Raw genomic sequence first — 18,019 nt, 5'->3', positions numbered from 1 at the left:
CCCCCGATAGGCTGTTCCGAGCATCCACTCCCCCAGGAGTATTTTTTTCACATGCAAAGTGTACACGATGTGAAAACCGTGAGATCCACAGCCTTGGAGCAGCCACAGCAAGAGCTTCTCTCTGGGGAGGCACGGGTTAACTCGCAGTTTAAGGCAGGTCCTTGGAGAATCGGCAGCAGCCTATCAGATTTCGGTTTTTAAAATCCACGATTCCGGGCTGCCAGTCCAGATCTCTGTTCCTTGAAGACCTTGAGAGCTAGGTCACCATCACTGAAGGCTCCCCAACACCTTGCTTCTGGAGTGTGGTGGAGGAAAGATGTCTCGGCAGAGCTGGCCAGGGAGCTGCTGATGGGCTGAGGAGGCTTAATGAGGACAGCTTCTCAGCCCTTGGTCTCTGCTGCTTCTTTTGGTCCTGAACTGATGATGCTGATGAGGATGGGGTGGACAATGCTGGTGGAGATGGCTATGGGCTGAAAGAAGGTGTTTGTTTGTTTTTATGCTAATGGAGTTGATGCTTCTTTCACCATAAACTCAACTCACCCCTTGCAGACATGTCTAGGAATTCCTTCTCAAAGAATGGGATCTCTGAAGCTCTGAGCACTCCTATCTTCCAGGTAACACTGACTTCTCCAAGTCCTGATCACTCAACCACATCTCTGTGACAGCACGGAGTCATATGACCCCAAGATATTAGTGATATATGTCATATTGGGGTTAAATTGTGTTATTTTATTTTTTTTAGTATTATTACTATTAATTATTATTCACATCCTGCTAAAAGTCAGATCAGAGCTGGTGGGCAATATGTCCAACTTAAATAACTCCATTTATGCTATTGTTCTAAATACCTTTACTGTTTTGTTTTTAGAGTCTAATTTCCATGGATTCCGTGTTAAAACTGCATAAAATATGTTTATAAATTCTTGGATCTAATAAATAAACAATACTAATTATTTTATTTAGACAAACCTAATTATAGACACCATTTACTCAGTGTGGGTTAAAAGAGATGGGGTTGTCATTCTTGATATACTCAGGGATGTTCTTATTGTTTTGGAGATTAGGTGTCTAGAGGAACCACATCAAGAAGAAGCAGGCTGAAGAGATCAGATGGAAGCACGACCTCCACCAGTTTCATCCTCAGACAGGTAGGACAGAAGCTTTCCTGAACTCTTCTGTGGATGTGGATGATCCATGTAGGAGATCAACTGAAAACATATACAGAGATGAGAGTGATCTGGCTTCCTCCCCACAATGCTTCACAACCTTAGATAGTTATCCTGCTAATGGGTTAAACAGTAAAATTCCCTATATTTAACTAAACTGTCCCAAATTAAAGTATTTAATGCATACCTGCCTACCTTTTCTATGGCTAAAAATTGCCAAAAACAGGGGATGTGGTTAGATGTCGGGAAAGGGCGCGGGGCTTTACCAGGACCTTCAATGTCCAATTTTTTGACCTGATGATGGCTATTTATATAACTTATGCGCTTAGAAGAAAAACATCTATTTAATATGCCCAATTTAACTCCCTTGAACACCTTTTCTGCTGTCTTTATACCCTCATATCCAGTAAACATCCTGGCATCCCAGAAAAGAGGGGGCATCAGAGATTTGGGTCCCAAAGAGAGACTGTGTCTCCAGAAAAGGGACACTTGGGAGGAATGCTTGTTGGGCTAGCTATTTCATATACCTATTATATAATTTTTGTGATTAAAAGGAGACATTTAATAAATATAGTCTGTACATTTAATTCTGGAATGTTGCTTAGGAGCAGATCATTTTAACCCTTTAGTCCCAGACATATTTGACGGTATTCCATACGGCTATCTCTCTGTCTGTAATCCCTGTGGGCGCAGTTCGGGTGAATGGAGAAAGTTTCAGAACGGACAATATGGCGGCTTTGAACCCCTAGCATTATACGCTCGTCACACGCTGTCTGTTTCAATAAGTCATGTTTATTGATATCAGGCACGGTATAGATCTGTGGATTATCTGTACATGAGGACATGTCCCTTTAAATTTTGTTTTTTTTGTACAAGAATAATGACAGTGTCTGAACCAGCAATTAGATGACATCACGTGAAACTTTGGCGTTGATCACACAACACATTATATATATATATAATATAATATAAGAAATATATATATATAATTAGTCAAATATTACACGATGTTACAAATGTATAAGTTAATTAAGACCATAGGGGTCCTTCCTTTTTGTTGAATAATTTTTAAATGTGGAAAGAATTCCTCTCTTCTTGATGTCGTACTTAAATTTGGCTTTTTAAAAAATAATGATTTGTAAATCCATTGTGAAGGGTTTCGATGGAGTTGGATAGAATCTGTGCAGCGTGAAACACGGAGTGAATTAGTGGGTAAGCTGGCAGGTAGTGATTAGTGAGGAGGGAACGCACAGGTGGAGGCATGGGGATTGTCTCGCAGGGATTGGGATGTTTTTAATGGTTAGATGGATTTTAGTTTTATCCTTGATAAAGGTCCCTGACCTTAAAGTGGGACCGAAACGTCGTAATAAAATCTTTATTATTATTTTGGATCAGGACCCATGACGGCATCGCATTTCGTGTTGATATTTAGATATTATCAGTGAAGATTAATTACTTGTGCTGCCGTGAGAGGCAGGCAAGGAAACAAATGCCCCCCCCACCTCCGATTTGGGGCTGTTATCAGAATCCTTGGTATTATCTTATATTTTTATTATTTAGGTTTTCTTGGAATGCTACATGTAGCGTAAACATGGACATATATCATATTAAGGATTCTGGGCAGAATTTGCTCCATGACCAGGTGCTTTTCTGCAGCTCCTTTTCATGAATGTTTGTCAGACAGCAGGGCCGGACTAGCGATGGTTGGATCCTTGGCGGTTTTGGAAGCTGAAATCTGCCGGCCACACACACTACTTGTTCTGCTTGTGGGGCACAGAGTTCATATCTAGCATTTGCCCGGTGTGCCAGATGGCCGGTCCGGCCCTGTCAGACGGGTAATGTGCCGGGAGCATGTTCTCTTATTGCGCTGTTTGGATGGGCTTGGTCACCAGGCTGTAGGCAGTTGGCCGTTGGCTACCTTCACGTGAATCTTCATGTAGAGGTTTGCCTGGGGTCCTAGCATATTTTCAACCCTTTTGGTTAAATCTGTGGTGGCTTTTTATGTAACTTTGTGAGCTAATCGTAAACATTTATGCAATTGAGTAATGAATTCAGAACACATTATGTAAATGTAGGAAACACCGTGATACACGCTTACCCTCTAAACATTCCGAGCTTCCAGAAATCAGGGGCGTCGGGGGAGGAAAGAGACATTTGCTTTCCAAATAAAGACCCTTGAGGAATTTGACTTTTGATTTGGATAACCTAAATAACGTGAACCAATCCAGGGGCACCATGAGGGTCTTCGGCAAGTCCGAATACCAACCCGATCTTTCAGCGCTACGCATTCCAATGCCAGAATCCATGCGCCGGGAGTATTTTTAGTTCTCCAGCCTGCATAATATTATTTCCGGAAGATACAGTAATGATTAATGGTTCACTGAGCTGCATCAAGGTCGGGAGTATCTTCTCAAAACCACGACCTTGTACTTTTTAACCATTTTCTGGTTACGGCTAGTATGGCTGTAACTGCTGCAGTGACCAAGCATATTATTTTATTGCTAACTGTATGTCCTGAGTGTAGTTTTCCGGAAAAAAATATAAATGCTTGAGTTCCGTTATGTTAGGAAATAGGACACTTTGAGAATTTCCTTCATATTCTTGTAACTCGATCTACATTTTCATGGCCAGTGGCACTCTGTCAAAATGTAAATTTAGCAGCATATGTGTGAAAGTGAAAATTTGTTAAAATAGAAATAGCACGACCTGGAACAGGATGTGTGAATGAACAGCGACGTTCTAAGTTTAGATTTGGTGTTATTTAGCTTCTGTGGTCTAGCGGGAGCCCTATCATTCATCAATGTATTGCACTGACCAAGGTCTACCAGCTCCTACCAAATGAAAGCTACATTTGGAGTTCCTGGTTATATATTTTAACTAAATATTTAAACTTACTTGCTATTTCATAGCAACTGTTACCTTCCAATTGTTCCTCTTGCAGGACAGTCACGGGTTTTGGGCACTGTCCCAGGGGCAGGTCTGTAGGTGTGGGCCCAATTAGTCAATTAGGTCCACCTAATGTCCAGATAACATGTGTGCTTTTAGTAAAAGAACCATTTCGCTAAGAAGGGATGTTGAGCGATGATATCCCTTTAAGGAATGCTGAGACGATTCACTCGGAATTCACTCGGTTTCATCTGCCGCAAAGTTTCAGTCAGAGCTTCATTAGGGAGCATAACCAATTACTGAGAAATTAGACGGAGACAGTAAATGGGTCAGCATATGTGCTACTTGGCTGATGATCTCATCATTTGAATGTCACATTAATAATTCTCATTCTTTTCAGTCCTTTATGTGAGATGTTATAAGAAATGAACAGTGTTACATCTCATTGTAGCAATACGCCTGGCGTGACCCCCGGCACACACAACAAATGCCTGGTGCCCAATGGTGCCCCCGGTACCTTTACTGCCTTATGTGGCCTATCATGTCCTTTAGTGTGTGACCTGCTGGATCTACGTTGCCACGTATTGCCCTTAAAGTGCCAGGGCAGATTTTAATCCCCAGGTAATAGGCGTCCTGTGGATCATCACTGGTTAATGAACTACCATTCCCATGATACCCTGCAAACTACGCTTCTACATTCCCCCAACATTTAAAATGGACAACGAGGGGTAATGGTTACAGGTGAGGCAAGAAGGTTTTAATGGAATGATGGAGAATAGTGTATTTTATGGGCACAATTTAATTTATCAACCCAAATCTTGCCGTTTCTACGCATATTACTGTGCTGGAGAACCCCGTGATACCCCCATACCCAGCAAACATTCTGAGCTCCAAGAAAAGAGGGGCAATAGTGATTTGGGCCCAAAAGTGGGACTGAGTGGTATGCTAACAGCATGGCATTCTATTAGCGCCAGAACAATACGTTTCCTACCCCTGCTTTAGAGTTCTTAACTAATATTGTGAACATTTGTATCAATACCTGATTAAGAACCCCAGAGGCTGTTTATAAAATATATTAAACAAACATTATATGTTGGAATTATCCGCAGAAACAAAAAAGGTTGTGGAGCGCCACCTTCAGGACCAGCAGTGACAAAGCCTCGATTTCGCTTTACACCATGAGAAGCTTATGGTTTGCTGATGTTTTTGGGGGTATAATGACCTTCCACCCCCTGAAAGGCAGCAATAAAATATAATTTCAGCAATGAACACATTAAAACTGTTGATTTTCACTAAAACGGCAGAGATTGAGCTTCTGACAGCCGCTGGAGCATCTCACTCGTCTCTTGTGATCTCGCTGCAGGGGAGAGAAAGAGGGTGGGTGTTTTATGGCATAGAAAGGGTTAATTCCATTACCGCCTTTAGTAGAGACAAGAAAAGATGACATTTATAGACCGGAAATAATTAAATGCCTTTTCATACAAACATAACATCTAAATAGCCGGGAACTAAAGCTTCTGCCACATATGGGAGCCATGAGCGCTTAGGGTGGTGGGTCCGGCCACGCATTGGGCCCATGGCTAGCTGCTTTTTCTTTTAGAAAATGAGAGGGAGTTGCAAAGACCACCCACCACCACCGCCTGGAGAATAAAGCTTGGCTCTGGAGGTCCAGAACCAGCCGTGATCCCGGAGGCTCCGGGCGGACGCTGAGCGTTCCGAGGTACAGGCGTATTCCTGCCGCTCTCCAGTCTCAAGAAACATTACTATTGTTCCACAAAGCTAGAAGTCAAGGTTCTTTTGTGATAAAGGTAACGTAACGGCTACATTAACGCCTAACCAAAGAGACCTCGGTGTCCTGACACCTTACATTGAATGCTATCCTCTTATCAACTAAAGGTGTTATTTATACTTTTTTTTATTACAAAAGCCCTGTCTATCCTACCGGTTTACACGGTATCTGGGCCGGACTGAGGCACTTTAAGGCCAGCGGCCACCAAATCATCTAAGCGCCCACTTCCCTCTACCAAAATGGCGCGTGTCTTGCGTTGTCGGCTGGACTGCCCACCAATGTCAGCGGGACCTCCTACCCGCAAGGGGGCTCCGAGTAGCCAGAGAGTTCTCAGCTCACGCATCGTAGCCGGTTGCCGCGCACTGCAGCACCCGAGTGTAGAGCCGGTGTGCCAAGTGGGGCCGACACGGTACCCTCTTCCCCTCGTCTATGAAGGTATACCGCTAGGACAACACCATAGACTTGTCTAGGGACCGCTAGGTAGTAAATTTAAATACATCCACAAATGATTTTCATTTTAACATTCTAAACTGTGCAGACTTTTCATTCTGATCCTAGCTCCTGACTCCAAGAAGTATTCCCTTTTGCATCAGAAGTGCTGACCTGCTTCTGGTCTCCATGGAAACACAATCTTTTTTTTCTTTTTTATTCACCCCATCATTATTGCCTTAAACAAAAGGAAAATGCCGGAAAATGGATCAGACGAGACCGGAGGCCTGTTTTTTTTACTAGTATTCGGGGAAACGGGTAAAAGTATTTATATGGAAAGCTATGGAAAAACTTGGAAACGCTTCATAAATGACACCTTTACATACAGTAATTGTATATTTTCGATTGAATTAGTGGTTCTGGATTCAGATCCTGGAAAAACTACACATGAACTTTAAATGTTTCTATGGTGTTGCGTCATGTGACAATTAAGCATTCCCTTAAAAATATGGAAAATGATCACATGGTTAAAAGAGTTTGTTCTATGAAAGGTTTGGGTATTTACCAGTATTAGAAATGATATTTTTATTACTGCATGTAGTTCTAAACGTTTCACCCCGGAGGGTCTGGGTGAAACCTGGAGAGTTCCCGGGTTTGGCTATCGTATTCCTGCAGCGATGTACATGCTTTATTTAGATCGTAAGCTCTGGCAGGCAATGTGCTAAATCAAAACAGGTTAAATCGCCGTCAGTTCCCGACATTAAAGTTAAAATCTTGAATCGACTGTCACGTTTAACGGTATTTATACAGAACTGTACAGCGCGTGGATCTGAGTATCCTGCTGTGTGGGGGCTGACAGTATGAGTCAATCACTTAGATCTGTTTAATTCCCGCAAAGTACAAAGTACATTTCACCAACCGTAACCAAGCCGGAAGAACATCCCACAGACGGTGCGGTGAGTCGTCTCTTCGAAAATCCATTTCGTGTCATGTTTTAAAGAAATGTGTCAGCTTCACCCACTTTGACAACTTTATCGTCCGTGGAAGCTTGGAAGAACTTCTCTGCACTGGTACTACCATTTATATGTATAGATCGCAACAGCACATGTACTTCATGTACTTAGCACTTTACAGTTTACAGAATAATAAAGGGGAGTCATATAATAAAGCCATACCTGCTAACTCTCCTGGTTTAACCCCGAATCTCCAGGTGAAGATATGCTTCCTTGGGTCTCTGGGTGCAGGAGAGCTGTGTTTAGCCACACCCATTTTCCCTTTAACTCAAGGCTGCCATGTGCCTACACAGCCAGCTAGTCCCGCCCCATGCAGGGCAAGCCCTGCCCACATAGCTGACTGGCCCTTCCCCTCTCAAAGCCACTCCCCTGGATAGGATTCAGATCCGTCTTTAAAGTGGGGTAAAAGGGGCAGCTGACAGGTTACCTTAGGGTCATAGTCCAGTGGAAGTCAACACAAACCTCTCCTAACACTCCCTCCCTTGTGGCCCGTTTGCCCTAGTAGTGGAGAGCGGTGGGATTTTTACCAGCTGTTAATGGATAAACCACTTTGGCCTTCTCTTCTGGCAGTGGCTCCATAGAACCAGGCGCTGTAGAGGGGAAGCCGCCTTGGCTAGCGCGCCCCTAATTCTTGCATTATAATATGAATGCTTCAAGGCCGCTGCAGTTCAGAGATTCTCCACAAGATGGCAGATGTGTAAACTTATTCCTGACGGTATCCGATTAAACCCAAAGCCTGATGCTTGTCAGTAAATACGCCAAACGTGCCCTCTTGCCTTAAAGATAAAGGTTAAAAAAAACAACATTCATTATAAATTATGCATTTAACTATTCAACAGGCATTAATCCTATATAAACATAGCTTATCTCAGCTAGCCTCTTTGTGTACTAAGCACAGCTGCAAGTAAATAAATCTTAACTGATCTGTCACTTAATATGTTCGTATTTTATATTATATCATATATTATATAATATATTATATCATATATTATGATCATATTAGACACAACAGTGAAAATGTAATAAGCTTTTTCGATTTCTATAGCAACAACCTATGTTGTGGGCTGGTGGCCAACAGCAACCCCAATCTGCCACTCCAGAGGCATAAAACATGCAATGCGGTCACCAGACGGCTGCTGGCCTTAAAGTGACAGCGCCGCCTCATAATCGGAAATCCAGCACCTGCCATTTGTATGTAATGTTTCTCCACAAAAAGAGAGGCTGGGGACTATATATATATATATATATATATATATATATATATATATATATATATATATATATATACATACTGTATATTCTATAAAAAGATGAACACAAAAATTGTTATCCCTGCTGGTTCACAATAAATAATAAATATTTTTACTCTTTTTTTAACCATTCCAACCTGATCTTTACCAACCGTTACATAATTTACGATTTATAATTACATAAGAATATGACATATTTACGTAATGTGCCGCAATACATTCATCTCACGGAAGCGGCCAGACTACCTTCCATACGCCATGATTTTAATTGGCTGTAGAGATGGAAGAACCTGCATATATTCTCAACTCCCTGAAGATACGGGAGCAGTGAGTCATTTTTTGTTTAAAACTCACTCCCACACATTTTTCTGGATTTTTCAAGAAAGATGGCTTTTTTTTTTGTGTCGAAGACACAATGACAATACAAAAAGAACCCATCGTCTTATGCATGAGCTCGATACTAAGCAACGATGTGTCTCTCTAGTGGTAAGGCTCCAACTCTCATTATCCTCAGCCAGATGGCTGTGTGTCTGTGATAGAAGTTGAGAATCAAAGAGAAAGAAAGGTCTTTTTTCTCTTCATTAGCCTCTAATTATTATTATTATTTATTTTTTTTATCAAAGTCAACGCTCTGTTTTTCGTTCCCCCATCGAAAGTGAGAATTCAGCTCATCTGTTTGTGCAAAAATATTCAGCAATTATAGTCGAAAAGTTCATTCTGGAATTGCACGGATTTCCATGGTAACCGGCCTTCGGTGAATTCGAAATGGGAGCAGAGACTTAAGAAGCAACTTAAAAAGCAAGTTTTATCCTTCAGCAACTTATTTTCTCATCATTTTTGCAAATTATTCATTTTTTCTTTTAAATCCTGATATTTTCAGACGGACTTTTGTATTATTTGTATCCACAGATAAATGGCAGCAAATTTCAAGAATGAATTGACCTAAACTGCCCGTGTAACAATTCCCATGAAATGCTGAGTAAAACCCTCCTTTTTTTTTCTTCTTCGGTTTTTTAGGGTGAAATCTTAAATTATTTGTGAATGAGAACCAGCCTGCTCTGTTCTCCTCCGGCCGTGGATCATGCAGCTCTTTTTTGTTGGTTGTAAAAGAGCAGGACATCCAGCAAAACAAACAAATGCCAGGTGGGCCGATGGCCTTAAAGCGGCGGGGCTGATTTTAATCCCCAGTCTGGTCCTGTAATGTTTGCCGTGCAGACCTGCCTACCTTACCTGAAATCACTGGATATCCACCATCTCTAGCACGCTTTTTAATCTTTATTTGTAAAAAAAAAAAAAAACCCGGAAAATAAAAAATGATCCCGGGGGTACAAACAGGACAGTATAATGAACGTAGAACTATAAAGAATAGGATGCTATGCACAAATCCCTCTGCTTCGCCCTACTAGACCGCCAGGAATATATATATATATATATATATTCTAGAGCTCACAGGGTACTTTGTTGTTTGATTTGCCCCAGAGGAGCAGTGGGGATCACAGCGTAATATTAGGACCCAATCCCCCCAATTGTGATATTACATACCCCCCATTTTTTCAGGTGTCCAAACTGGGGCACCTGTGTTGGGGTATATGGCAAGTGGCAAGGAAGAGTGAGGCATGCCCCAGAAGGGGGTCAGATGCATGGCCACAAACTCAACTAGCCGCCTCGCTACGCTAGCATCGCAAAGTGGCAATGGAAGTTTTTGCTGCAAAAGTGACAACTGGACAGTGCCTGAAGATCGGGACTGACCCTGAAATCCAGAACTGTTAGGACGTATGATATATGGCCCTCCTCATCTCCGCAATTTGTTTGCTATACCCATTGTCTACCCATTGTACAGCGCTATATAAAACAATAAATAATACTAATATAACATGGTACAGCCGCATTCATGAGCACGACTGGCCTGGCGTCATATGAAGCGCTCTTGGTGCCTCGTCCCGGCGTCGAGGACGCTCCTAGGTAGGAAAATAACAAAAGCCGCTGCTTTTAACACATAATCTGACGATACATAACTAGCTGCAAATGGTATATCTGGCATTTCCCTCTAATGACTCCAGCGATGTGGGTGTAAATCCCTATAGCTTCCGTTCTTGTGTTGCTTTCATCAATTCAATTTGTCAATGTCTTTCTAAAATGAGCATGATATTGACAATGCCGGGGAGAAAAAAAAAAAATGAATGAAAGCGCCGTGTATTTCAAGCTTAATATTAATGTTTCCAGCTAGCCAACTAGTCCTTGCATTGGTGTACGCAGCTGCTCCAGAATTAAATTAATGTACTATGGGGGGGAAAAAATGACAAATGCTTCAAAAAAAGTAATTTTATGGTCTCATAAAGTTAATTAGTCCGGGCTTCAATTATACCTTGAGCTACAATCTGCGAAAAACAATATAATCAATACTTAGATATCCGCAGCATCATAATTGCCCTCGCTATCAGCGGAAAGCGTGAAGTAGGAAGGAGAGAGGGAACATACATTACCTTCATTGTGTTCCCTCCAAACCGGTGGCCGCCTCCTGCCTCATCGTGTTCTGCAACACTAAGTACATAAAAATATCATTAATTATTACTATTTTTTTATTACAGCCTTTTGAGCTCAAGAAGGATGTTTTCTCGATTGATACTTTTCGTTCTGATGATGGCCCGATCGATTGCGTAGCTCCCAATAAGTGGCCAAAAAAGGGACAATTTGGTTTTAGGGGGTGTAAGGTAGAAGCTTGGGCCGGACATCGCTGAGACCTTTCATGACAGACCTCTATATATATATATATTATTTCTACAAAGAATAGTTACTTTTGTCCTCGCAATTACATTGATGAACACATTTCTGTTTTATTACACAGTGTGGTGTTCAGGGTTCTAGAAGGCTGTGAAATATTCTGATCTTCTAGAAAATAGGCGCATAAGAGGATAGGGAGAGGGGACAGAGGGATTTGGGTTCATTAGTGACATATTAATCTTCGGCATTGCCCTAGGCCTAACCCAAGGCATCGCTACCAGCCTCCACAACAGCGGCGCATGCCACCGTTAGGAAGTAATCCATGAAGGCTGTGTTGCCCTGGCACAGTCTTCCATAGCGCTCATGGCCTGGAGCCTAAAAGTTCCCAGGTGTGGAGAGAGTGAGAGACAGCATGAGTAAGAGTGAGTGATAGTGTTTTTACATTAAGGGGGGGGGTCAAATATAGGTTCCGTTTTGGGTGCCAAATACTCTAGGTAAGCCCCGGCCTCTATAGGTAGTTGGCGGTCGCTGCATGATAACATTGGCACTAAACCCGTACCCTACAACGATTTTGCCATTGATATATTAAATTAAGTTTCTCTTACAAGTCCCTGCAACCAAACTCCTACTTTCTTGCCCTAGTTATGGTTTGTGAATCATCGGCGGTAATGAATGTTGCAATAACATTACCTGGCCACGGAACTGAATCTGATTGGCTGATCTCCACATCGGTATATACATTTGGAATTATGTTGTAATCATTGGATAAGGATGTTGATACAATGTATAGATGGTTTTGTTGCTCTAATTAAGAAACGGAAGGTTTTATTTGTAGATGACAGGATCTGTACAGACAGAGAAGGTGATACTTGTTAAAGAGGTCGGTCAAGTTTTGGAACACGCCGCCATTGTAAAGAAAGTGAAGATTTTTCTTCTAAGGAATTATTTTTAAACCTCCAAGAAGGTCACCGAGATGAACTCTTTTGAGAGTCCTCTTGCAAGATATTGTTTGATTCTCGCAAGATCTATCCTGTTATTGCAGGATTGGAATACTTGTATGCTTTTACTCCATCGCGCCTTACTAAAATATACTTGGGATGCTATGTAGACAACATCATTTACATCTAAGCCTCTGACCCTCTACTTTTAGATGATGACCTAATGTTCTAACATTTCTCCTCGTTGGAGAGAAACGTCCCTCCTGCACTCTATCGCATCTCCTTTCTTCCCCAAGACATACAGATTGAGATCCCTCGCTGAAGTGCAGATACCAACCGCTCCTCACTCACAAGGCCCATGAAGACCAAAAATGTATGTCTGTGTGTTTGGACAGTCTATCCAATACTATTGCCTCAGGGGAGTACTGCCCCTGCGTAAGAAATGCCTGGGGTGCCCCTTGGCCTAGGACCGGCCCTGTGTCCTAGCAGACATCTTCCGTGGCACTTATACACACCGCAGAGATTTCTTAGTACTCGGTGGATTAAAGATGACAGTCGACAAATCGCTTGTGGCAACAGTGGGTACTAGGTAACCGGCCAGGAATTTAACACTCGAGATAAACTCGGCTGTCCGCTCTCAGCTCAGCCCGTTCGAAAGATAAGCGACAGCTCTAACACAGGAGGGTTTGGGAGTATCGGAGCGAGTTTCGGAGCTTGAGTCGCTATCACTTCACTCGTAAGCCATTTCTTTATTCTGAAACCTAGAAGAAACTGTTTCAAATACTCTACGGTTCTAAACGTTCCATCAGACACATTGTAATGCTTAGTACAGCAAAAACATGCGCTGGTAGAACAGTCATATATGTTCGTGTTCAGTGTTTGCTATGAAGGATGGACTCAATACTGACCATAAAGTGCTACTTGGAGCTCACACACTCACACTTAGGCTACAGACTGTGAACCAAATCAATTTATTAAATAACAATTATTATCGGCTTCCAGATTATCTGCAAGTAACGTTTATACTATATTTTCCATATGCTATAGGTTATTTTTTGTACTCTTGAACAAAGGATCGATCAGGTGATAGCTCCTAGAGAACATTAGGCTGACCGTCCCGGGGACTTGGTGACCTCAATCCTCAATTATTCCAATCAACCTTTAGCCAATCACCAGTATGCCCCCCGTTGGGCTCAGGTGCTCTACCAATAGAGAGCACAGCATTCAAGCTCCCTTGCAGTCCTTTCCCAATGTGGTGATGTGAAACACTTGAATATGATGTCATATCTCAACGGGAGTGTGCACTGCACTGCAGAGGCACTCACAGGTAGGCGAAGTAAATAAGTAGATGTATCTAAAAGAAGTTATACCTGTCTGCATGGATCTGATTCCCGAGGAAGCCCAAGTGAAAAGTTGGCCGTTACAAAGGGACACCTTGTCGTTTTTCAGTGGCATGCGCTTTAAAACATATAGAAGTGTGGAGTGTGCGCTCAGTCCTATTATGTAGGTAATATTATGTGTCAGATGCATCACGGTATTGATATCCCGTCAATTTAATCCCAATAAGCTACTTATTGGTTAGAGAAAATGAGTTTACAAGCATGTTCCTCCTCATTCAGAAAACACTAAGTGCACTTCTATCTATACATCATCTATAACACCATCATGAGCTACAACAACCCCTCCAGGATTAAAAAGATTATTCCGGTCAGCCGTACCACCGTGGGGTCCTTACCAGGAGGGGGCACCTGGATTAACCCTAAAACTGGCCCTGATTATGTAAAATATATGACCGCTATGACCTCATCGTGTCCCAACTTATAGAAACGTAGAATTTGATGGTAGGCGAGAATAAATGATCATATCTGAGAACTCCGAGTTTTGCCACAGAGACTCTGGGTGAAGAGCTGTTTTGTCTGGTCTCTGGTCGCCACGGAGTAGCTTCGGGTCACGGAAGGGGCATCGCGGCACTCCCAACCCACTACCCCTTCCCGCATGTGGGGCTATCCCCGCAATCGCCGTCCGCGGGTCAACCTACCCGCGTCTCGCAAACGTGAGGGCTCTTGGTAGCTGGAGCCTGGGTGTTCCCTGGGTGTTTATGGTTCTTGGCTTGGGCTCTTTTGGTGACCCCTACACCCCATATGTGCTGTCCATATGCTCTGTACAGCCGAATCCACTGAATGTACAGCAGCCATGCATGATGCCCACTGGCCTTACAACCAAAGCGGCTGATGCATTGCAAGAGGAGGCACCCCTGGGACGGGACCACCCAACGCATATCATCTGGAACCATTGGCCGGATCAGCCGGTATATTATATGAGGTCTACGGTCCACGTACGTTATGCGGACGAAGCGCTGTTTCATACGCCCTTCTTTAGGTGTTGAGTGTTCGTTTAAAAAATCTTACTTAAAATCTGTCTTCCTTCACCAAAAAAGCTGAGTTTCGCAGAGCACTTCGTATATTTGGAGCCAATACAGCATTAAGTATCGCTTGCAGAGATTAGCCTATTGTTAGAAAGCCAGGTTGCCGCATTTTTAAGTTTAAAAACTTGCATTCCAATAGCAAAAATATAGTGTACCGTATAATCCTGATTTAACCCCGTGTGCTACGGACACAGCTACAGCTGGCGACTAAAAAAAAAAAAAATTACAAAAAAGGAGATATATGCGGAAGAATCGCAATTTCTTTAGAATAAAAGAAAAAAAATATGGAATTTTCATATGATGATCCAAAATATTCCCGTCTTTGGAATCTGAGAGGCGAAAACAAATTACAAATTCTAAATAATATAATAAATTGTGACCGATCATCCTTTTAAAAAGAAAAGAATCCTTAATGCTGGAGACGTGCGAAGTGTAAGCAACACTCGTTGAATTGTTCGGAAAGGGGTTTAATGGGTTAAATGCTGCCTTTTTTTTTTTTTTTTTTTTTTAGCTAGGGATTATTATTTATTGATTTATATAGCGCCATCATATCCCGCAGATATTAAGAAGAAGATTCCCCCCCCCACCCCCCTGGAATATTAAGAGATTGTGTCCCCGAGTAAGAAAAGACACACGGGGAGGAAAAAGCTTTCCTGCATGTTACAGTACGAACCTTGTGTTCGTCATCTACTACCGAAGCGAATGAACTTCCAGCTGAGCGATCGCAGCCAATCACAGGGCGCATTCCTGGGTCCCTCATCAGTCCTTGGTGGGGAAGGCTTTTTTGCTTTTATGCACTGATTTTGGAAGACAGTTAAAATGCCTCTAGGGATGAGCTCCCCTCTATGATGTGAATGAACAGCGTCTCGGCCGGGGAATCCACCAAAAAATATCGACAAGGCAGGCTCGGGTCTGTCTCCTCCTGGCCTCATCTGCCGTGTGTCTCCAGCGCTGGAGTGGTTGCAGGTCCCTTTCTGCATCGAGAGGTGCTTCGGATCTCTAGACCTCCATGTATGACAATTTGTACCTGCATGGATTTGAAGATTCGGAGGCGGTAAGCGCCGGGGGATTCTTTTTTTTTTTTTTATCATTTTCTTTTTTTTTTCTTAGAAAATATTGTTATTATATTTATATTTTTTTTAGGCGTTCAGGACATGCAGTGGGATGACAGGTGATATAGCGGCGTGTTTGGATGCAGCAGAGAGAAGGTGCATGCTTTTCCCATAGAAGCCTATGTGAACGTTTGCCCCTCCATGCATTTTTTTTTATTAACCCTAAGGTGCCCGGTATAATGTATTCAGTTTCCTCCCCCCAGCACTCTAACGGTTACAGGCTTGGTAGTTATCATAAAGCATTTTCTTCTACTTTGATTTGTGTAGTGATAGCCCTGTCGTGGCTATTTTTTTAATGGCATTTTTGGGTTTTTTAGGTCAGTATGCTGTTTGATCAGGTTGCATCTCCATTTGTAGGTGTTTCTTTTTTGGTACGAAACCACGGCAATAGAAGCAAAATGCTATTTAAATATAAAATAGATTCCTTTAAATCATGAAATCTTTAGAATTCGTCTGCCTCTCATCACGACATTAAGGTGTTTGTTTAAGGAATTAACCCTTTCTAAGTGCAGGTCTTTTCGGGGGGAGGGGGGTCTCAGGTTAACTCCTTTATCGCCAGGGGGTATGCTTTCCCATAACTCTGGCAGTGTAAAGGGTTAATCCAAGAAGGGCCCTGGATTGCTAATGAGATGTATCATTTCACAGCACTCCTGGGGTAAATGGCATGCTGAATGGGGGCTACAAGAGATCCAGATCAGGGCAACATCGTTCGGACATTGGTAGCAACACACAATAATGTTACATAAGTGTAGCAAATGATTTCCATGAACTAGCCCGTTGTATACGTCATTGCAGATGTGTGCAAACCTTCTGCTTTGATAACCACGGGGGGGGGGGGGGACGGATAAGATTCGGTGTCGCCTCTAAAGAAGCCTTTTCGCTGCTTCTGCTCTCGATGGAGCCGAGCTTATCTGACTGCTCTGAGAAATGCGTCCCCGCTTGTCTCTAGACAGCCATTTGTGAATATATTTAGTATTTTCTTAACGTTAAAGCGATCTGGAGCGTGCTGCCAGCAGAGAGGGTAACACACCACCTAATCCCCCACCCTCCTTTTGCCCCCTCTTTAACCCCCCGTTCTTATTAGGCAATGCGCGCGGTCATGGATTTCAATGCCGGTCGTGATGTTCAGAGAAAGGCTGGGTGTGCTTGTCGAGATCAGCCTGCGGTGGATGTGTTAGAGACCGTGCTGATTCCATGGTTTCTGGGGGGAGGATATACACACCTCTTGGGGGGGGGATGCTGCCTTTGTGTAACGGCAGACGCTCTCATTGGAGGGGGAATCAGAAATGAACACGGTGACTTCATGCCTTTGTGATGTCCGTTCATGTCTCAAATAGCAACTCTTGCGAATGTCCCACTCGTGTAGTTTTGCGTATATATGATGTCAGAGATCAAAATTATTAATCGCCAACGTTTTTTTCCCCCTAAGGTGGAACCAATCCCAAAGCAAAACCATTGCTAATTGAAATATTCAGTGGCAAAAGGGTATAGGGTTAGCCTGATTTGCTTTGATGTGCTCCAGGAGGCTTCATGCCAAGTTTTGGTCCATATGGATCATCTGCTTTTAGGAGGACACTTGGTCCATGAGCACTTCTTTCCTTCTTTTAAAAGGTCCTTTCACAATGAGAACGGGACAGTTCTGTTACCTGTTCAGTGCGTGTTATAGAATCGGACCCCGTTAGCCTGTGCCACCTATACGCGCATGCACACGCATCTACACTGAGCTGGCACCTCGCAGTTGAGTTCAGGACTGCCAGACAGGCAACAACAGTAGGCCATGGCAACCAGTAATTTTTTTAAGACATGATAGTATGTAATGAGGTCACCAGGTGTTAATCGGCCTCAGCCAACCTTCCTACAGAATTAGAAAGGGTGATCGACATTGTGAATGTTATAGATAACCAGTATCAGGGCTGTGGGGTGAAAAAAGCGCAGCCTCCTGCGGTACGTCGATGTTTAAACTCACAGAAGGGAATCCGATATTGAGTTATTCGTTACACTCCCTGCAGGGGGCAGCACTGTACATACACCGGTCAGTGTGGGAGATGTATAGGTGTCCATCCAAAAATGACCAATGTGATCACCCAATTTCCTAGTATTGATTCTTTTAATGGATTTTTGGTCTTATGTAAAAAGGTGAAATTTCACCAATATAGAGACTCATTGATAAAGAGTAGTCGGGTTTGACAGTCAGCTGGAATAAGTCACTAGAACTCTGTCCAAGAACTAAAGTCCATTTTTTAGAAAGAATACATTGTTTCTATTGTCAGTTATAGTTAAATAGAAGCTA

General features: G+C 42.7%; 1 protein-coding gene across 2 annotated transcripts in view; it reads left to right on the top strand.

The window, feature by feature from the left end:
- The first annotated feature begins 400 nt into the window (after positions 1-400).
- CACNB4 (calcium voltage-gated channel auxiliary subunit beta 4) overlaps positions 401-18,019 on the top strand; it is a 41,947-nt gene continuing 24,328 nt past the window's right edge. Inside the window, exons 1-2 of one of the 2 annotated variants that reach the window (XM_053471444.1) lie at positions 401-614; positions 1,065-1,148. In XM_053471444.1, the coding sequence (XP_053327419.1) occupies positions 552-614; positions 1,065-1,148 (147 nt within the window). In that variant the 5' untranslated portion in view covers positions 401-551. Of the gene's footprint in view, positions 615-1,064; positions 1,149-15,403; positions 15,672-18,019 lie in introns of those variants that run through there. The other variant, XM_053471445.1, reaches the window with a different exon arrangement.

The sequence above is a fragment of the Spea bombifrons genome, chromosome 7, assembly GCF_027358695.1.
Source record: "Spea bombifrons isolate aSpeBom1 chromosome 7, aSpeBom1.2.pri, whole genome shotgun sequence".
In the NCBI taxonomy this organism is placed as follows: domain Eukaryota; kingdom Metazoa; phylum Chordata; class Amphibia; order Anura; family Pelobatidae; genus Spea; species Spea bombifrons.
The sequence above is the reverse complement of the archived record's forward strand: the minus strand, read 5'-3'. Positions and strand labels throughout refer to the sequence as shown.